This window comes from Egretta garzetta, unplaced genomic scaffold (assembly GCF_000687185.1).
Source record: "Egretta garzetta isolate BGI_Z169 unplaced genomic scaffold, ASM68718v1 scaffold594, whole genome shotgun sequence".
NCBI lineage: Eukaryota > Metazoa > Chordata > Aves > Pelecaniformes > Ardeidae > Egretta > Egretta garzetta.
The window spans coordinates 813,020-836,314 of record NW_009259578.1 but is presented as its reverse complement, the minus strand read 5'-3'; the positions used below and the strand labels follow the sequence as shown (position 1 = coordinate 836,314).

Sequence of the window (23,295 nt, the reverse complement as noted above, 5' to 3'; positions counted from 1 at the left end):
ACCCGTGAGTCTGAGAGGCTGAATGTTAATTTGGTACTTCTTAATACTTTTAACAAAAAGTATAAAGAGATCACTGTTTTCAAAAAGAACGTTTCAGATTCATTTTAACAGCCACATAAGCTGTGATCAGGTGAAGCAATACCCAAATGCTGCTCTTACTACAGATCATGATGCCTCACCTGCTGTGCACTTAGGACATACACTTTTAAAATACTTCATTAATTGTTAATAATTTCCATTTTATGCTGAACAGCTAGTGTAGGACTATTCAAATCCCACCGACGTAAACTGACATGTCGTTTTACCTTCTTGGTTATCTCTCGTCAGGGACTGTCACTTACAGATCTCCCCTTGTGGCACCCTAACACAGCTGACAGCAGTGTAGGGCACCTTGGGGAAAAGATGATCCTGAGCTTAAAACAGATCTAAAGTATGCTTTGAAAGCTAATGAAGCACTAGAGATCAAGAGGCTGTTCACACAGACAAAAGAATGAGTTATTAAAGGGAATACCACATTGGTACTCTGTGCATCATTTTTCACTATGAATAGTAAACCTAATTACTTACCTAAAACATAAAGACTCTTGAAAGACAACCCTTGAATGGTGTTTAGGGTCATTTATAAATAGAAGTATGCCCTACAGATGAAGGAGTTTTGGTTGAATTTAGTTAATTTTTACTTGGAAGCTAATTAAAGGAAATCAAGACAGTAGCTGAGCCATTATCTCAGCCACTATAATTAGTTATTAAGAATGAACTAGAGAAAGCACCCAGACATGTCAGGAGTAAGAGTATCAAAACAACTGCACCATACAAAGAGGGGACTGAAGACCCCCCCGTCTGAAAAGGCACTGAATGTACTTATCACAAGCCAGTACCGGTCTTCCTCGCACTCAACAAAAAGCATCCCAATGCTAAACTGCTGTCAACACTGTATGAACTGATTGCCTGGGGAGCAGCACCAATTTAATTTTTTATTTATATAGCCATGACACCAGAGAAAAGACCATCACTAAATAGAGACCTTGTACTGGCTTTTGAAGGTAGACACTAAATGGATGAAAGTTTCACAGCTGCTTCTGCTTAAACATCAACAGAGTGGTATTCAATCATGTAAAAAAAAAATTAAATAGACAAAAAGAGAATTTTCTTTTTATTTGCACAGTAGATTTCTCAGGAGAACTGAAATGCAATGCTTTTCAATTTTTTTTAAAATTTTTGACCAAGATAAATCCTGCAGCTTAAGGGGAATTGATTGATAAAAGACTGCAAGTGAACCACAATTATCTCAAGTAGCTAGTTTCAGACTGGATACTGCGTGGAAGCACCATAACAGTCAGGGTCCCAAAAAGAAACTGAAGTTCAGATGATTGCTCAGTCTTCTTCATTGCACTAGTATAAAGGCAAATCAGTTTTGATCAGGTTGTCCTCTAAAACTGAAGAAAGCAACAGGCAAAATTTAGTTGCCTAAACTTAAGTGTCATGACATTTTAGGGACCTATTTTAGAGTGAGTTATAATTCCATTCAAGCTACAGAATGTCCTGCAGGTCATCAGCATAGAAGCTATTTAGAAATCAACTTCTTCATATTTGTTCTCCTTTTCCACAGGAAAGCTTTTAAAAGCATGTTCTTCCATTTGATGTTATATTAAGAAAATGTATCAATGTGAACTCCAATACACTGATAAAATTTAGAATTTATAAATTAAAGAAAACAAGCTGTCTTGTGTACCGACTCAATGGTCATGTCAAAATGATATTTTTGCCTGACCTCTCAAAAAAATATCTGAAACTAAATTTAACATCCAAGATAGCACATTGGGCAGAAAACCAGGCAACATTAACTTCTGTCTTTAAAATCAGTAAAGCTAGTTATGATTCTCCATCTTACAAAATTACTTCAATGCTCCTTTAATTTCTAGCATGTAATACTAGGACAAGATACCAACACATTCTTTTTAAATACTTGTTATAATACTGCATTTTTATGAAAGCATATGTCTCTTTTTAAAAGGAGCTTTTATCATAATGTTGATACATCAACATAACAAAGGAAAATTAAACAGAGTACTGCGTTAATTCAGAAAAATGCAATACATACCCTGTAGCTCCCAAACCTTCAAGGGTTCCATGTTGTTAGTAGTTTCAATTAGATGTTTTTTAAACTCTTGCAGGTTATTTTTCAGATCAGGATGCATCTGTCTACAATACAATTTTTTTTTTTTTAAAAGGCAAAATCAATTACATCCATTAATGTCAGCTTTTATCCACGGTACTGCTCACAGATAATACTGTATCTTTAGGGTAACAAGCAAGAATTAAAATTTTAATTCATTCTTAAAACAAAAAGGAGGATTTGGTGTGAGAAGAGGTGACTTCTGAGGACTAAAAACCAGTTAATTACAAAAAGGAGATCAATTGTTTTTGTAGTCATCTGTCTCAAACCCTGTCACATAAATTTTGATGGAATAAACTCAAAGATTAAATAGTATTCATACACAACACAGGTAACTGTACAGTTAGTTTACTATAGCATAATGTATACCTAACTGTACTATAGATTAACTGTGACTATACCCAGTTTGTTATATTACCTACAAAAGATAAAGGCAAGGCATTGTTGAGAACATCTTTTATAAATCAACATTATTGACAAAATCAAGCTACTGAGCACACAAACCACTAGTCAAACTTGAGGAAGAGCATGGTGCCCAACAGCCTGGCTATTTTCTTCCAAAAAATAATTGGGCCAAGAAACTTTCAGGGCAAAGACTTCAGGCTGCTACAAGACATCCTCGAATGTCAAAAAATCTCAATTAGATTTCAAAAGATTCTTCTACTAGAAGTCTTGAACAAGAAGCAAAAAGTAGCTAAAAACCAGACATCAAAAGCATTAAGACTTAAGTTCCATAATATTTCATATTTTATTTCAGATATTAATTAGTTTCACAAGGAATCCTTTCCTCTGCATTTTTTTAGCTGTTGGATATTAATGATTGTTCTTTATAGAAAAAGAAAAATATCACTGATAAACACTGATATTCTGGAATTAAAGTATAGTCCAGGTTCCTTGAAGAAAGCATACTCAGCTGAAAAGGGAAGCAAAACCAGAAAAATTCCTTTTTTTTTCTTCTTACTTGTAACATAGACTAAGAAATGACATAGTTTGTACTCTTAAAAACCCCTCTATGAAGTAGCAAACTCATAACTAGCTTTGAACTCTTTAATTACTGTTTTTATTGCTGCCTTTGCAAATTTACCTTAATGATATGTATTTTTTTTTTCCTGTTCAGATCTTCAATTCTTCTGTGAACAAAAGACAACTGACAAATAAGACCTAGCCACAAGCCACAAACAAGATCTATTATTGATGCTTGGTCCTCATTTCTCTTGTTCACTTACACTATGGTCAATGTAGGCACAAAATCAAACACACATAAAGCCAACTGAAAAAAGCTACCCTTTTCTGGATACATATCATAATGTGGTATTGAGTTATATTAAATTACACAATCAAATAGTTCTATTTCTAAGATTTTATGTATTCTGCTTACATTCATAACTATTTCACGGCTGAGAAAAGTACAACCTTTGACATGGCTATAACTGAGGGACAATTTACAGATTACTGAAATACCTCTTTCATCTCCAGTATGAAAAGGAGAAGAAAAAAAAAATTAGTCTAGGAACAATGTCAAAAAGTCTGAGTAATTATCTGACAGCTTAGTCACAGTGCAACATCAAGAACCTAAGTATAGCTAAACCTAGCACAATCCAAGAAGAAAAAAAGCTCAGATAAAGATACAACATAAGTGTTTGATATTACTTCCTGTGGAAGGTCTCCAATACATAGGTGAAACAACAAGGAAACCTACAGATCTGGCTGCACTTTAAAAAAGGCAGAAAGGGGATGGGCTCTCAAGAATTTAGACAGCATTAGCAGCTCTGAATTCTGAGAAGACTTACAGCCTGGTGAGAATTTCTACAGACAAGTTTACTATTTGCTTTAAATAATAATAGAGAGAATGACATTAGAGAATAACCACACTCAAGTTTCTTATTGAAGAAAAAACCCCCAAGATTTATGATTCACTGCATGCATCTGTTACAGGAAGAGGGAAGCACTTTTGATGACTGCAACCACAAAATGAATCCATCAATGGAGGACTGGGAGGAGTCCTCGATAGCGTAGCATCCCATTTCATCTAACAGATTGTAACTTGGAGATAAAAGAGTTCCTGCTAGAACTGAACACAAATTCATGAACTCCAAAATAAGAAGACATCAATAATAAGCATATCTTCCAAGAAATATCAGCTCTAAGAAATGAATGACTATGCATTTTAAAAACACCACATGGTTTTGGATTTCTTGTGCTACTACTTGCATTTTGAAAACCAACATTTTGATTCTAATTATCTGAAAACAGAAGCAGCAGCAACAATTCACTGCAGACACAAACAGGAAAATGTGGTATTCTAAGTTTTTGTGACTGTTGCCCAGAAGGAATTTTTTTACATTAGAAACAGTTTACTGTATATATTCTAAGAGAATTAGAAAACTAAAAGCAATAATTGAAATGACCAGAATAAACAACTGTTGCATCTTTACATTCACAAGACATACACAAAAAAAATCAGTCAGAATTTTCACCAGTAGCAATTAATTCCCAACACAAATCTCACTTCTATAAAATTTTTTAAATTTTTGATTCAGGTTCAAGACACAAATGCAGAAGTTTAATTATAACTTAGATCAACTCACTTTAATTTGCCAAAGAGAAATCCTTGGACATCACCTTCTTCCCTCTCATCATCATCTTCCTCTTCTTTTGTCTCATTTGCTCCTGAACACATAGCACATGTAGACAATATAAATCAAGAAAGTTACTGATGTATTATGTTCTTATGAATTATAAAACAGTTAACAGAAACTATCAGAAAGTTGCCATTCCAGACGTAATTTCAATTAGATTTATATTTAGGCATTTATATTTTGGCATCAGAATGAATTACTTTACAGAACTTAGCAACATTCAAATTAATTTTTAAATATAATTCATCCAATGGTTACATTTTGATATAAATGAAATTGATATATTTAAATAGTTCACTTCCCCAAATAGTAATTTCTCAGTTTGATTAAGTGGTAAGGTATAACTCTTATCAGCCAATGACTACCAAATTTATGCTTGAAAAATGATGACTTTAAAGCACTTAAATCTCCAGCTAGCATTTGACATAAGTCAGAGACCAGTTTCTTTCCCTTAAAAAAATTAAACTATTTTTGACATAACTCAAAGGCTATTAAACCTTATTCTTACCAAAGAGAGTTAACTAACTTTCTTTATATATTGTAAATGGCCACACAGATTTCTCTGTGTCAGAATGCTATAGCTACCACTTTCTGCAGTAAATGTCTCATTTCAGCATATAGTAACATACACTGGTACCAAATTCTATGACACAGCACATCTTTCCAACAGAAGATTGTGGAAGTATTTCCACATAAATTTGGAAAAAAACCCCTCACCCTTGAAACACTAATGTGTAAATACTGCAGTAATTAGCAAATTAGAGATGCCAACAAACATAATGTAATTGAAGAACAAAGGTTAAACAGTCTTATACTTATTGAAAGGAATAAGAATGGGTTACGTTTTGAAGAGCCATAGAAAACAACAATTAGAGGTTAGGTAATGAACTATAGCCTAAGCACAGCTGTTTACAAATGCTCACATATATTTTGATGTCTTGGTTCCTAATGCCTGAGACTTCCTTCTGTAAAAAGGAAGTAAGTATAACCTTCAAAACATTACTGACTTTATAACTGAAGATTATAATATATTTCAATAGTATCTCCAATAAGATATCAGAAATAAATAAAAAACCCCCACATACCTTTAACCTGTATGTCATCTACTGCTTTATACTCTGTGCTCTTTATTGCCAGTTCTACACCATATCCAGATAAATACATTTTTCTGGAACTTGGTTTCTGTTGATGATATTATTTTAAAGAACAAAAAATATAACTTAAAAAACTGTATTTATAGGAGATTACCAATATCTAATGATGTAACTTTGAAATGTTTGATAGCCATAACTTAAATCAATCTTTAAATTTATGATTAAAAGTACAAAACACTACACCAAACAAATTGTAAGAGTCATGCAAGGCATATTGACAGTCCATTGAGAAGGTGTGTAACAGAAATTAAGGCCTTCATTTATCTCCTGCAGATCACAGAAAGGCTGTGTCAAAATTGTAGTCCCTTCACATAATATTAGAAGGAGGACTGGAACAGGCAGAGCTGGTAGCACCCTATACAAATTATTGACGCCTTACAATTCACATTTTAAACTATTGTTAATTTCTCTGTAATTTTGCCAGACTTCAGCATGTTAGGAGGAAATTCTCTATTTCTGCATCAGGCTGATTCTTTCAAAGAGTTTTGATGAAAGAGTTAATCACTATCTACAAGGAAGATCAAGAAAATGTATTGAGATATCTGCTAAAAACAAGATGACACTTATTAAAAACAAGTATTTCTAACTTTGGAGTGGTTGACATTCAATAGTGTCGTTACTCAGAGCATAATCATTTCTGAAAATGTGCCCTGATTTTCCCAAAATGTATGAAAGTCCTCTTTCCAAAATGCAGTTTGCACAGGCACAGCAGCAATTCTTGAAAGCCTTTCAGCTTTAGCTTACAATTTCTAAGCGTCATTCAGTACTGAGAATCCTCCAGCCCACAACTGAAAACCCAGCAGGGCTGGGGATGTTCTCTGTCGGTCCTCTAAGCAAATCTTAGTGCAGAGAGCACTGCACTCCCTAAGCAGTCTCAATGATACTGGCAAAAAAAAAAAAAAATGACAGCAGAAAGACTGTACCTCTTCTGCTCTCAATGCTCCCTCTTCTGGCATTTAATGCAAAGAAGGACGGAGAATCTGCCTCAGTGGGAACCAAAGAATAAAAATGGATATTGTGAGGAAGGAGGAAAAAGAGCAGTCTGAAGAGAGAGGAAGTACAGGGAGGAAGACAACAGGCATTTGGGAGGACCATGGTGCATGTCAGAGCAAGAAGACTGTAGGTATTCAGTTGTAAAAAAAATGGCATAAAAGAAGAACAGAGTTCAGTAAAAGCTATACCCCTAAACAACTTAGAATTTAAGACTGGTTTCCTCAAATTCCCTGTTTCCTTACTGTGAGCCAACAACTCAAAGTCATCTGCAAACTATGGATCTCATCTCCCTGAAGCACCTGGTCTACATAAATCACAGCAACCTTTCACCTCATCAGATTATTCTTTTATTAGCTGCAGTATTTAAGAGCTGTACTTTGAATATAAATTACAAAAAGCTTCCAATAACCAAAATTGGGGATGATACAGTTCCATGTACTGGCATTTGTCTTGTGTTGTTTATTCAGAGGGAAGAATACGTTAAAAGCATTCAGAAACGTCATGTTTAAAATATTGACACTGTTGAATGCAAATGCTGAAAAACACCAGTGGTGTTGACTCTGATAGCCCATGCTGCTGTACTGCAACCAACATATGAGATTATACTGAGTATAAAATTATAAGTGATTTTCTACTCTAGCTCTCATTTTTCTAATTATTGTTATGAATATGTTCAGTCTGCTGCACCAAGATTCACCCAAGATCTTCGTACAATGTACAAAACCCAGATGTAACCAAAAAAGAGATATTTCAAGACCAATCAGTGATGCAAACAGTACTTGCATGCAGGATTAGACAACATTATCATGCTTTCCCAGCTTCAAAGTTTGTATTCAGTGAATCATTTAATCTAGGAAGTTTTAAAATTAGAATATATACTGGACATGATTTAGGCAAATGCAAAAATAAGTGTAGAAAATGTGGTTTGTCCAAAAGCAAGAAAAATAAAGACAGAATACTAACAGTTTACTGAATCAATGTTAATTTGAAGTGCATACCTGAACATAATGCCGGAGAACATAAACAATTTCCTCCTTTTGTGCCTTCTCAGACAAAATCTTGTGGAATTTGACAAAGTCTTTCGTACCCATTTCTGCATAAAGAACAACCACTGGGCCGTCTTCTTTAAGAGTTGGGAATTTATGATCTCCCTTAAAAAGATATGGCCTGGGTCTGGTTTTAAAAACAAATAATTGTGACATTATATATTCAGAAAAAAATTAAAACAGCACTAGTTTTTCTATTTCATAACTGAAAAAATAGTAAGGGCTTATATGCTAAAAGTATACAAGCCACGTTAAAATAATCACGATTTCTCACAAACAAACTTAGAACACCAAATTTTCAAATTAAAGTCTAAGAGTGAAAAATCATCATCATCTATAAATAATTTTAATGTATTTTATCAAATTACAACACAAAGAGCAAATGAAAAGCACAGCACTTAGAGATTTTGTCCCACAATCAGTTACAGCTTGAACCTTTTAATTTAAATGATGCATTACATCTATTAGAGATGTACAGAGCAATCAGTGAGTAACAAGAGTAGCAGGAGGATATTCAGTGAAGTTTGAGAAAGCTACTAACACACATGGAAGCTGGCTGTGGTTATGCTTTAACACCAAACTGTTAATTTAGCTAATTGTGCAAAATTTGACTGCCTACCTACCCTCCTTATTGAAAGCCACAACTGTATAAAAGTTATGCTTTCTACACCTGCAATGATTTCTTAGATGACTGCAAACATCTTTTGAATAAAACCTGGGAAAGATGGAAAAGTAACAGAAGATATGATGGAATAATATACTCAAGGTGCTAATTATTGATGAGTACACTTCTTTTTCAAAGTTGCCTTTGCATAGTTACACTTGAATGACCAGTAAACTCCCTCTAAACCTCTCCAAGGCAAATTGAGAAACTCTAATCCAACATGCACTGCAGAAATGCGTGTACTAGATGCTTATTGAAAAGTCATACTGAAAAGGTGTGAGCAGAACTCTACATGCCACAGTTTGTGATGCAGAGGTTAAGAATATCTTCAATATAAAAACCACAGAATAATTTATATTGCAAAGGACCTTTGGAGGTCATTTGCTCCAATTCCTCCCTCAAAGCAGGGCAAATTTGTATCAGGTTACCCAGGGATGTTGTTAATATTAACATCCTATGTCAGCTTGGTAGGTATGCAATCAAAGACCACACTTGTAAGGCAGAGACAAAAGGAGGGGCCTGGTTTGAGAATTAACTCATGTGCCTGCAGCCATGTGTCACAGAAATACTAGGGAAGATGTCCCACTGTCATCACAGGACAAGGCAGACAAAGCAGGTGTCATTGACGGAGTCTGAAACAACTCCTGAATGAGCAGGCCCTCTTCAAAAACAGATCCAGATTTGCCCCGGTGAAAGCATACATATGGGATGTGACTTGTGGAACTTCCTTCTCATATCCAGAGAGACAAGAACTGCCAAAGTAATTTATAGAGAGTTGAGAAGCTAAATCAAGGAAGCTTCTCTTTTCTTAACTCGTCACCTAGGCATAGCAGAAGAATGACTCCTGATCTCTAAAGGTGGGTACAAAGTGCTGCTGTGACTTTCTTGATCACTGACAGTCTCAAAGGAAGCATTTTATACTATAATGACCAAGCTTCACTAAAAAAATGAAGTGCTGCAGTGAAATAACACTGCATAGAGCTACCATAATGACATTGGATTGGAGAATCAAAGCGTTTGGCCCTTCTAAATCCAGGATAAACCTCCGTTCTCTGTTTCTCTTCGACACTGAATAGCCGTGAGAAGTATTTGATTCTCTTGCTCCTAGAGCTAAAAGGTAATTTATTTCCTGCCATAAGAGATTCTCATGAGAAAGCTGCCTGAAAGGGAATGAACAGCAGTTGGACAGACAAAAAAAAGATTAAAAAAAAAAAACAAATGGATGTGGAGTTCAGCACTTGCTAACCAGTTACTAGGGTAGTACAGGTAACCACATGCTTGCCTTGATAGTTGCCAAGATGGGATGCAGAAGGAATGTGAGGGACAGAAGAGGGCAGACATGCATACTGACCAACTTTCTAAGGTTCTGATTTTTTTTAAGCAAAATGTGATTCCCATCAATGCTTCTGCTCTTGGCAGCAATAGCCCCAGAAATCTTAGTGTTGTTTTTTTGGAGAGTTAGCAAGATAACCAATCCTAACCATTTAACCACTGAAGATCTTTCTTTGAAAAGTCCAGAGGCCTTGAGCAGCCCATTGCAACTCCACACAAAATACTTCCAATTAGAGCCATGCAGTCTATTTCAATGTGGCTCAAAGTGCAACAGATCAAATCACAGTAGCTGCTGCATAAAGGACTAGAAGAAGCAAAACCTTGGTCTTGACATGCAGACTACTTGGGCTCTCCTGAGACCAAAGAGCCTGAGACTTCCTGGATCTCAGGTTGAGCTGACGGATCTGCACAAAATAATGCTGCAGCCCCTTCTTTCTCTTCCAGTGAGATCTGAAACTATCATGACTAAAAATAGAACATTTCTACTGTCCTCATCCAATATGGGGAACTTTAGGACACAACTGAAAGCCTAACTTAAGTTGGCTTGGCTTAAGGGGAAGAGTCATGACAGACAGAAGACAAGAAAGAAAAATGAAACAGTTGAAAATAGGAATCAATAAAACAAAAAGATCTCTTTTCATAAAAGCCACATACAAAAAGAATGACTGGTTTTGAGGAACCAAGAGTGAGATGGCACACTGTTCCATATATCATTTGTTCACCATATAGAACAGGGAGAACAGGAACACAGCCCTATTTATATTACCTAGGCTAAACATCTCCAGCACAAGTGAAAAGCATCTGCTACCCAGAGTACAACTAGAAATAACAGTGGAAACAAATACTTGAAGGTGAACATGTTTTTCTCAAAGTCTAGCTCCACAAACTCCAAATATTTGAGTAACTCAGCTACTTTTGGGGTGGGGAGAAGGACAGGAGATTTATCAAGATTTTGTCCCTGCAGCTCTGAATGTTGTAACGTGACTGGTGCACATAAAACTACCCAAAACACAAGAACAATTTGATAGAAAGAACTTTGGTTTTGTTGTGAGTTCTTAAAATTAATGTTTGGTATCATTATTTTTCCAGAATCTTGTAAATTTGGGGATAGTATCTCCAGAAAGGAGAATGTGTTGAATCCAGTTAAATGCTTTAGAAGATGAGTATATTCAGGTATTGCGATAAAATGTTAAGGTCTCATGATGCCCTACCATATGACCAGAAGAACTCAACGTCATTTTAAAAGCCAAAACATAGTACAAATAATTTATGTTAAGAAAGTAAGAGACACGTGTTAAAATATAATAATAGCTAAAAACAGGACATTGCAAACTAGACAGTGAAGTGTTTTTGCAAAAACCTTGGCTATTGAGTAAGTAGAAGACAATGATTTAGTAGGTTGTAAATGTATCAATGGACTTAGAAAATATTATAAAACACACATGTAGAACACCAATTTGTTTTCAGAAGGAACCATGCCCAAAGAGACAAATTTATAAGTTTTCAGGGAGGTTTTTTTTTTTCCAATTTGTATTTGATAGAAAGCAAAATCCAAGAAATATGCCCAACTAAATCATCTTTCAGCTCTACATATCTCCATGAAGTTGTTGAGGGTATGGACACTAATATTATGGAGGCCTTGATCATTGCAGGAAAAAACCAAACAAAAAAATGCTACATACAGGTCTTGAAAAAATACAAATGAATTTTTTTAATAGAGATTAAACATTTTGCTTTCATTATTTTGTTATTATTTGTTATTTTGATAGGTTCTACATTATTTTACTTCATGGCCCAAATTCATTCTGGACTGATGCTAGTTTCCACAGGACAAAACCTGCAGAAAGGCTTAATAGGTGCAAAGTCTAGCACAAGGTGAGGAAAGGTTATTCCAGCTGAGGTAGACTCCTCTTCCACTCCTGTGCCAAGCCCTTACAATCCAGAAAATCTCAAATACAGTGGCACTGACTATGTAGAAAGGTCTGTCAGCAGAAGTACTGTCTCAGACACATTAAATGTAAGTTTGTATAGAAAGTACTTCTAACTTAAACTTGACTATCCCCTACCAAGAAAAAGGGAAGAAGTACAAAATAATCCATGTGGTTAGAGGAACAAAGCTCTATGATTTTACATTAAAACCCTACTTTGACTCATATTTGATGAATTCTTGTAACAGTAAGTGTTTGAGCTATTTCAAACCCAAAAGTAACTCTTTTTAAAATAACGTATGCTTTAAACAGGTATGTCTTTAAATATCCAGTAAACAGGGTTTTATGGCCTTGGCATTACCAAGTAAGTAGAACATAAAATTTCAAAATACTACAAGTATATATGCAATAATACATTCTCCTCTTTAGTAATCTATTTTTCCTCTTAAAAACAGATCATTACATTTACCTCTTAGTAGCCTTCTTCAGCAGCTTTTTTATTTCATTAGTCTTACAGGTGTGCTTCTCATGGATAACCACAAATGCACTGCAGCCTTCTGGTGGAGGTTCATCAGCTGCAATCTAGTATTTCAACAATTATACTCAACCAGAATGCTTTGATTGCACTTCAACTTAAACTCACATCCCTTTGATTAAAATAACTCAACAGCTGCCATTGAGTTGTGTTTCTAATTAAGCCCATTCAAAATAGGGTACATGTGAAGAAAGTAATGGAAAATATTAGAAGATTAAGACCTTATAATCTTTGTGACATGGAGTCTATCAAATGCAGTCAAACTCCAGAAAATGCAAGTCCATTTATGTTCTGTAAAGACAGCGCTGAGAACTCTCCTCCACAAGCTGAAATCACAGCCTGTACTCTTGAGATATTTTTAATTTTAGCCACTATCAGCAATCATGTTAATGTACAAAGATTTGACTGCTATCCAATAAATCCCAAACAATTAATGTAAATTTTTGGTTCTCTCTCCTTCCCACCCCCCGCCTTTTTTTTTTTCTTTTAAACTCTATTCAGCTATTCCCATGTAAAGTGGGAATCATGAAAGGTAAAATGAAAAGACATGAGTCTGAGATTATGATATTCCTCCAGAGAACACTTGCAAAAAAACCCCTAACTTTATTACAGCTTATTATCTTTCAGAAAAATGGATTTCTATCTTGAACATGGCATTGCTAGAAGGAGGAGGAGCAGTTTTAGGCTAAAGGCACAGTGAATTTATGTCCTCCCACTTTTTCATTAACAAAGCAGGTATTTGACTACTCTATCTTTCAACTTTTCAAATACTAAAATAATGAGAGAGATGAGAAATTCACTAAATAACAAATACAAATGACTTGAAGCCACAGGAAATTTCCTACTTTGGGAATGTCTGAATTCCCATAGGATTATTTAAAACACTGCAAAAAAACCCCACACCCGAGTTTTAAAAATGAACAATTCCAAAAATTCTACCCTGAAAAGAATGCTATCCATACAATTAAACATGAATATTTGTTCCTGTCAATACAAATGGATCATGTTCAATTCCAAATAACGTCAGCATATATTTTAACGAACTGTAATAATGAACATTCTTTACTCTGCAGCCAAAGTACCACATAAAGTCATGTACCAAATATATCAGATAATACAGTCACCTGCTGAAACATCTGAACAGTTGGAGAATATGCCCGTATGGAAAGTGCAAACTTCAATAGATTGATTTGCAAATTGGATAAAAATTGTCCCGCTTTCTTCAAGATTAAATTATAGTAGGAATGCTCCGAATCTGTTGAAGAAAAAAAGAAAAAAAAGACAAACTTTTAGTATTTAGCCATACATGAGGTGGCGTATCTACTTGTGGTACATAATAGGCAAATATTATGTGAGCTCTGCTTGGCAGTTCAAGTCTTGAACATTGTCTACCAATAATTGTTTCTTGTACTACCAATTCTAAAGGTCTAATGCAACATAAACACAACAAAAGTGAGCACTGTAGCACTAGTTAACTTCTAAATCATTTTCAGCAATATAAAAATCCACTCAAGACAATAATGTCTCTCTGCAGACCCATACAGAAAGTCTTGTATAGAGCTTATTCATTTATTTCTATTTGTCAAGCTTATGCTAGCATTTTAACACAAATTTGGAAGGTTACATACTTTCAACCAGCATTATTTGATAAATTACTTCCTCACATTTAGCCTTAGAACACTCCAACCGTGCAACTTACATAAATTAAAATCTCTAAAGGTGACATTCTTTGGGCTACTTTCACAAATCCTATTTCTTCCTTAAAGATACATGATAAACAAGAATATGAGAATGGATGTGAAGAGGCTTCCCCCGCCCTGCATATCTCGCCTTCTTGAGGCCAAAATTAAGACTCCAAGTAAGAATGAAGGTGGATGGTGTCTGGGAATGACAGAAGTGATAATAAAGAACATTGGTTGAAAATAATTAACCTTCATTTCTTCTTCTAAAGGCATATTCAAGTGAATATTCTCATGTTGTCCTTGGACTAAGAGGCAAAGAAGCCTATTTAGAAAGAGGTTGTAATATAACAGTTTTATCAAGCTGTGAAAAAGATCTGTATCTGTTTAAGGAATAAAGCTCACCAAAATTTAAAATCAGGCTGTATACATTGTACTATATGATATTCTTGAGCACAAACAAGCCACAGAGTCAGAGAACTGAAGCTGTGACCATACCAAGCATTGTGTACCATCCCTGTTCCAGAGGTTGCTCTTCCACAGGAGGAAGAACCGAAACACACATGAAGCGGTCCAGAACTGCCAATTTACCACCCCCCCCCCAAAAAAATCTTTGTAGTCAGCATGTATTTTACTTACATTGATATATACTACCTGAAAACTGCAGTGATTCAAGATCTTTTTCATGTGTAATTCAAATATTGTTCTATAAAGGTGAAAATCTGCAGCAAAGGAAAAGCACTTTGCGGAGAGCAACCATTCTAGCTGTCAAGCTTGAATTTATCTGTGTTCTTAGGTCAACACCTTATTTTAAAAGGTGCTCTTGCTGTGAAAGTGGAATGATCATCCTAGCAGGAAACCTCTTTAAGGGTCCAAAGTGGCACCAAATTTTTACACAGTGTGAAAGTCATCTCACGTGATTTAACCTATTAGATTTTACCTGCCTCAGCTTCAGTAGAACTCAGAAGTACTCATATCAAATGATGACTGCAGCAGTCAAAATCCATTCCCTCACCATGGCCTAGGATTCCAGCAAAAGATTAGACCACATGAGCCCTGCAGGCCACAGTTTTGGAAATGGAAATATCTATTAACTGCTTCCAGCAGTTCTGTATACAGTTTTCATATCTAAGCACTTCCTATTCTCTTTACTTTCCTCTTTACAATCCCTAACCTTCTTTTGTTCTTAAAGCCTCTAGGATCTCCTTTCTGCCTTTTCTTCCTTCTTAGAAGTCATTATTTAGAAAGGCTGAGTTTGCTGTAATTCACTAGAAAAAAATAATAAGTCTAAGATTACAAAACAGTATGATCTGCATTTCCAGAAAGCTGCCTTCCCATATATTGTATATGATCATTAGTGTCTAACATTAAATTCAATGGACCAAAAAACCCATCTCTTCTATATTTTCTAAACCTACACATAGCCCTGGCAGAACTCAAATTAGATAAATTTGGCTTCACACATTCCAAGCAGTGAATGTAAAAAATTTGAAAGTGGCAAATACTTCCAGATTGAAACATCTTTCCAGTAACTGTACTTTCAAATTTTCTTCAAATTATCTCCACAAAAACAAAAATTCAATTTGAAATTTCTGCCTCTCCACTCAGCCCCAAATAACGTTCTATTGAACACAATGAAGAGTTATTAAATATACAGTTCTAAAGATACCACCTCAATAAAATATTTTTACCACAAGTCTTTAAATTCTTGGGCTTAAAAATTCCAGCTATGCTTTTCTTGCTGTATATAAAACAGCTGACATTTTTGCTCTGGAAGATAAGACAATAATGATTTTAGTGGGTAAAGTAAAAAAAAAGAATTTCTCGTGCCTTCAAAAGTGTTTGTAAAACATATTGACAAGGTTACATGTATCAAATCATGCATCCACTCCTACTAGTTCAACTTATGTTAACACTGCTGGCTTCACTCAGACTACAAATGTACTTTAAACTTCAGCAAGATAAATTAATCCACATCCGATGCTATGTGATCCACCTAATGCAAAAACATTTTTTAAAGTTTATTACATACAGAACTATGTTTTTGTAAATTATTTTCACATAGAATTTGTTCCTTGAAACTTAGTAACTACTTGCCCTCCAGGCACATTTTAACACTGCACTCTATGCCAAAGAGTAGAAATCATAATAAATTTCTCAGGATGTTACAGGGAACCATGGAGAAACAGATGTTTCTGGTCATAAAATGCTGCATGATAGCATATTCCCACTAAATTCATTAACAAAGTTGATTTAAAAATAAATAAATGAGACATTAATAGGATACAGCTCCAGATTTCAGATATCTGAATGCATGTGTATGAGCTATGTATCTGTAAACTTCCATTCTAGCCAAGAGAGATATAGCCTAGCAGCCAACACAACCTGAAAAGCTATTTAGCTCACTGTAAAGACGCCTAAATTTGTCACCTAAATAGCTCTCTCAACTCCTGTAGCCAAATTGATTAGATCGACTACAAGAACTGAACAGCTAGCTAAGCAGACTCATATTTAAACACCAGCATTTACTATCCACAATCGACAGCAGTATCTCACATCACAGGTAGATTAAAAATAATTTAAAGGAGACAACCAGGCTGGTCACAAAAGGAAAGTAAAGGTCTATATCACAGCTCCTCAGATCCCATGCACACCCAGCACAAAATTAATCTGAATCTATGCTGGTGGCCCTCAGGAGAATTCAAAGTACTGAGGCACGGGAGGCAGGGAGGGTAAACATAAGGGATGTAATTTGTCAGACAAGAACAGGGTGCTGGGATCATTATTTTGAAGGATGAGAGTATGGGGATTGTTCCAACCACATAGATGTGTATATCTGTATCTATAAATCAGCTAGGGAATTATAGATCCCAGGTAACAGCAGTTCAATCACTGGCCAGTCAGATCCCTATGACATTCAAGCAAGATGCCAGTAGAGAGGGAGTATTTTATTTTATTGCACAATTACTATAGAAGTACCATGCTTGTGAAACTGATTCCTCTTGAATCTTTAAGGTTGATACATAAGTGAAAAAATACTTATCTAATTTACTTGTGAATAATGTATACTCTTCTAGATTACAACAAATAATTTGCATGATTGTTGTTTATATGTAATATACAGTTATATTTTTTAAGAGAAAATAGCTTCCCTATTAATATGTTTGTGTGGGTTGTTTTTTTTAAGTATGTATTTAAGAGGCTGCTGAAAATTCAATATATAAACTGAACCACTTGGGAAGACAGTAAACACTCAAGTTATAATTAGTCGGTAGGGAACTGGCTACTTACCTTCACTCTGTGTTCTTAAATAAACCTTCTGAGATACAAAAGCAGCAGTAAGTTTAAAATGCAATCTTCAGTGTTTTGTAACTAACTGTGCTTTTTTTTAATATGAAATTTTTGCAGCTTTTATTTCTTTATAACACACATGCAGCCCAAAATAGCATCATCTGCATTTCCAAATCTTCCACAAGCCTGGTGGCAAGTATGTTGCATCTTAAGTAGACATACACAATGTCATCCGTGCTACCTGAAGACCTCACTCTAATTCAATATAGTGTATCCCATCATTAACTTTTGATCGTTTTCATAGTGTATAATCTCAATGATGCCCAAGTTGATTTGAGTTCATATTAAAGAAAATGTTAAAACAACCAAATACATAGAGTCATAGAGTCATAGAGTCATAGAGTCATAGAGTCATAGAGTCATAGAGTCATAGAGTCATAGAGTCATAGAGTCATAGAGTCATAGAGTCATAGAGTCATAGAGTCATAGAGTCATAGAGTCATAGAGTCATAGAGTCATAGGTTCCAGTGTTTCACCACCCTCATTGTAAAGAATTTCTTCCTTATATCTAGTCTAAACCTACCCTGGTTTAGTTTAAAACCATTACCCCTTGTCCTGTCATCACCAGACTAAATGCTTTACCAAATTCCATATGCACTGTTCCTACCAAATCCATTCAATTGCTACTTATATCATAGCTAAACAGACCACTACTAGACCTAATTTGCTAAAGCTGAATATTTTAAATGAGCAACTTAACAACAAATGTTGATTTTTCTAAATTTAAAATAACAAGTTTTGAGAACTGATAAGCAACAGATTGGAAAATCCAAGGAATGATTTAAAAGAAAAAAAAAAAAAGCCAAGATACTTGATTTTTTAAGTTGCCTTTCAGCTTTAATACTTCACAACTCTTCTGAAATACTCAGCAGTAGGTTGGGATACAAATCTATCATCTAATTCTCCTATAAACCCAGTTTTTCAGCTTCAAATCTAGTAATTCTTTACCTTCTGTGAAAACATTTCTATTTAAAAACAATGCTTTTACTTCCCAGTTATCCATCCTATCCACTCTTGATAACTTCCAGAGGATAACTGAAGAGTCAATCACCCCAACCAATCCTTTTTAAGCCAGAACTTTTAATTTGTGCAAATTGTTATTGTTGCTTAGCTTTAATGAATCATGAACATCCCTCTACGTCAATATGTCTCGACACCTAAGACAGAACCCATTCCACACCATCCAGAGAACCAACTTCTCCTCAGAGGTGTACTACTACACACCTCAGCAACTATGCCTCTCCAGTATTTCAGTATCAGTATTCATTACTAGCTGACCATTTTATTGTACATGTCTAATGCTGACTTCCCCGCTGAAAGTGGCTTAACTATTGCTGGATACATACAATGCTCATAATAATTCTATTTCACACTTAGCATGTTGACTTCAGTAAGACACTGTTAAATTGGAAGAATCCATATTGATGTGATTTTGTCCTTAAATAACCACTTTCTTCTCCTCTACAACTGAATCTTTCCTTCTCATTCTGTTCATGAAGAGCATTGGTTTGCTTGTATAATACTACCCCAACTATGAATTGACTTTTAGGAAAACCACTTGATGCCAAAACTTTAAATTTTCCTGCATTATAAACATAGGAGTTCGTTGGCCATAATGATAAATAAACATACATATCAATTGCTTAATTTAAGTAATCTTTTAGCACATTCTCAAGGTTCCCCACTACAAGCATCTAATACTTTATTGGCAAGATAGACCATGCAGATCGTTGTACTGGTAATGTATTTATTGTCAATCACACAGAGTTTATCCAGGTGAAAGAGGTAAACTACGCAGCTAACAGCAAATTTCAACAGACATCTGTGCCACTAATAGTGTCTCTATAACTTCAAATTCCCTGGAAAGTCGATCCAAGCAAGCAGACAAGAGATGGCTGACAAAAAACCCTGACACATCACCTAATACATCAGCCTTGTCTCAAGGCAAGATCAGCTGCATCTAAACCACTTAGGATTTGAAAAATAAAAAAAAAAGGTAATTAAAGTCAAAAGTGATTTCTAGAGGTCACCTCATCCAAACTTCTAGAGGACATCCAATTTCAATGCTAGATTAGGCTGCTCAGGGCCTCATGCAGCAGTTTTGAGTACATCCAAGAACAGAGATTCCACAGCCTTGCAGGGCAGCCTGCTTCAGTGTATACCTAACCCCACAGCAAAAACATTTCCCTAGTATCTAACCAAAATTTCTGTGTTTCAACTTGTGCCCATTGCTTTTTGTCATATTACTGTGCACCTTCATGAAGGGCGTGGCTCCATCTTCTCCATACCTTTCTATTAGGAAGTTGAGGATACAAGGTTTCTCCTTACCCTTCTCTTATTCAGGTTGAGTAAAATCCGATTGTCTCAGCCTTTACTCAGAAATCTGCTCCAGTTCCCCAGCCACTGTCGTGATCCTCTCCTATACTTGCTCCAGTATGTCCACATCTTTCTTGTAACGGGGAGCCCCAAACTGGGTGCAGTGCTCCAGAGGTAGTCTTGCAAGTGTCACATACAGTGGAATAATCACTTTTCTTGACCTGCTAGCTGCACTCTTACTAATGCAGCCCAGCATACAATTGGTGTTCACAGGCATAAGAATTCAATGCAACTTACTGTTGACAAGAATTCTTAGGTCAGTTTCTCAAAAACCACTTTCTATTCAGTCAATGCCCAGGTTGCACTGTTGCCGACGTTCTTCCAGCCCACATGTGGGAATCTGTAAAGCACCTTTGCTGAACTTCCCAATGTTTCTGTTGGTCCATCTCTCCAGCCTGCTAAGGCCCCTCTAATGGCAGCCCTACTCTCCAGCTTCTCAACTTCTCCTCCCAGTTTTGCGTCATCCACAACCTTGTGGAGAATGTAACCCATGGCACTGTCCTATGCATCAACACAGACCTTAAACAGTATTTATCAACAGTACTTGCCTCAACAAACACTACTAGCAACTGACCACAGGTCGAATTTTGCACCTACTTCCATTTTCCATGTCCTCATCCCCTTAAACAGAATGGCTCTGCGCAGCATTCACTACCCAGGCCTAATGTGCTTAGCAATTCTCTCTGGTTTTGTTTATACTTCTGACCTCAGACCATCCTGAGTTTTCATCAGCTTGCAGTAATTTTGGTTTGGTTTTTTTCACCTCTCCAGTTGACATCCTACAACTATAATCACAGTTCTTTGTACATCTTCTGCTTCTACTACATCTTTTCTAAAGAAATGAAGAGGAAAACACGGGGAGACAGCAAAGTAGAACACCACACTTTACACAACACGGAAGCATATCATGGAATCACAAGCAGCAAAACATTGTTTACCATGGAGGTCCCTGTTCCTTTCCTAGCAATTTATTAAGTTTAGCAGCTGCTTTGGGCATTGCTGAGCGCTCAAATAGCATTCTCACTGACCTATCCACATGGACACCATGATCTCTTTTTGACTTGCATTCAGCCAGTCACAATTGTTGAAGCATCTTGTTTCTTAAGTTCTCCCTCCCGTACACAGCATTTTTCACATAACAAGGATTCATTTCTGTCATGTCTCTGCCATTTCCTGCATGACCTCTCTACAATCAGTTACCTTTTGACTACTAATGCAACATTCAATTTACCTGAAGTCTCTTCTAGTGGTAGCATCAGGTCCTCATACTCCTGCCTAAAGAACTGTACTATTCTGAAGTAAAGAGCAAATCGAAACAGCCTTACCTTGTTTGGAAGCTTTTTTTCACCTTGTTCATCTACTGACCTACCAAGCAGGTCCAATATTGGCCAACTTATGAGCCTGGTAGGTTTCCAAATTTTTCATCACCATGGCCATTTCTAGTAAACTGCTCTCCAAGGTATCTTCTGGGGTGACCCACTTTCATGCTTAATTTGCTGGATTTTATGCTTAATTTGCTGGATTTTATGCTTTGTTCTCTCCAGACTTCTAACAACTTAATATTCTTGTGTCTAATCATGCAAGGTTTTTTTAATCCTATTTTGACAGCGATAAACATTTGTTCTCAAACACCAGTATTGCCATCTAAAAGTATTAAGCCTTTTTCGGTCATCCTTTTCTTTTTTTTTCCTTTAGCTAGCCTTCTCATTTTAGTTTTTTGTGGGATTCTCTCCCCTACAAATATCCACCTTACACAAAACACGAAGTCTGAATATTCTGTAAACTCTTGCCAAGTCACATAAGGCAGCAGGTATCTTTAATCTGTTCCATATTGTAACAACAAGTCAGTCCATCTCGTCTTCCTTGCTTTTAGAGCTCCTCTACAGGCTGAGCTCCCAGGGGAAAATATGCTACAAATTTCTGAAAGAAAACTACCTAGCAAGCAACAGTGGAAGAGTTAGGCTTTACCTGACTGGAACTAGTTAACGTGTTAGCTTGATGTTTAAAAGTTAAATACAGTACAAGACAATATGTTAAAACTAGCATGCTGTTTAACTCACCTCCTTGCTTATAAACTGTTAATTCTCGTACAGTTTCCAAGAACTGCCAAAACTTCTCATTACCATCTTCTGCAATAAATTCACTGTTTAAAAATAAAAATTAATTGTCCATAGGTTGACTTTGTCCAAAGATGTACCACAGTAAAAATCTTCAGTTGTTTAAAATAACAAATACCCAGCACCATCCAACTGTTAGGTATTCAATGACCACCTAACATCTCTGTAGCATAACACACTTAACAGTGTTATATTTTGGTTAAAAGAAATTTTGAACAAAATACTACCAATCTGAACTCAACTATCAGAGCTGTAAAGCAAGCAGACTATTCTCTGATACAGAAATAAAACACAATTTTTCACTTTATTTTTTCCACAGGTATTCCAATATATGATTATAAATAAAATCAATTCAGCACACAAACTATTTAAATAGTGGCTAAATATACAAACAAGAACACACACTTTGTCAGGTTATAGTTTTTAATTAAATTACAGGCTTTTATCAATGACAATGTCTACTCTGCTATGCAGAGGGCTTCCCCATTCTCTGGAACACTTTCAAAGATGGGTTAATCCTTACAAAGCATAAACGGTAAGGTTTGCTTTATTCCAAATACCATTCTTCTATTCACTGGTAACACTTTTTAGTTTTGTGTTTTTTATTAAGGGAACATCAGCTGCTTCCCTCCACACACCTTATGTCTGCCAAAAGGATCTACTTGCTAGCGTGAGTGTATTGTTTTCTAATCTTTAATTTGCAAGTTTGCCACTCCTTTGATTACAGAAGCTTGCAATTCTCCCTTTTATGGGAGTTCTCCAAACAGCAGCAAATAAGTTCAAAATCAAAACAACCCCCCTAGATTTTAAACCAAACTGGCAGGGGAGCCACAAGGCACATAATACTGGAACACATTTTCACTTCCCATTTTGAAATTAGGATTATAAATTAAGAATACCTTTTTAAAAACAAATGTGTCTTACTACTACAGCTTCACATCTTCACTGATACCCTTATGCATAATTATTTAATTCATGACTGAAAGTAAACTAATTGGAGTGAGACGAAGAGATTTCTGTTAGTCAGTGGAAAGGAGGGATTGCGGAGATTGGCCCGTCACATCTCCTCAACCTAAACTGCAAAACATCTGAGTAAGTTAAATACAAAGCAACTTAAACAGCACACTTAAAATGTGGGAAAGCCTGTCAGCACCATCCGTTGCGCTTTACGGAGAGGGGAAACAGTTAGGCCCTACACCGAAGGAGTACTTTAACACACCCTCCGACAGAGGAAGAGGAGAGACAGGCAGCCATCCCTCTCTGACAGCCCACCTGCCCCCCCAGCCCCCACGGCCGAGAGAGGAA

At 35.9% G+C, this 23,295-nt stretch overlaps 1 protein-coding gene across 1 annotated transcript in view; it reads right to left on the bottom strand.

The window, feature by feature from the left end:
* The window catches only part of UGGT2 (UDP-glucose glycoprotein glucosyltransferase 2), a 207,786-nt gene that overhangs the window by 68,899 nt on the left and 115,592 nt on the right, over nucleotides 1-23,295 (bottom strand). Inside the window, exons 4-10 of the mRNA XM_009637705.1 lie at nucleotides 21,934-22,016; nucleotides 13,592-13,722; nucleotides 12,402-12,514; nucleotides 7,961-8,135; nucleotides 5,901-5,997; nucleotides 4,765-4,846; nucleotides 2,102-2,202 (exon numbers count right to left, since the gene is read on the bottom strand). Coding sequence (XP_009636000.1) covers nucleotides 2,102-2,202; nucleotides 4,765-4,846; nucleotides 5,901-5,997; nucleotides 7,961-8,135; nucleotides 12,402-12,514; nucleotides 13,592-13,722; nucleotides 21,934-22,016 — 782 coding nt within the window. The remainder of the gene's footprint in view (nucleotides 1-2,101; nucleotides 2,203-4,764; nucleotides 4,847-5,900; nucleotides 5,998-7,960; nucleotides 8,136-12,401; nucleotides 12,515-13,591; nucleotides 13,723-21,933; nucleotides 22,017-23,295) is intronic.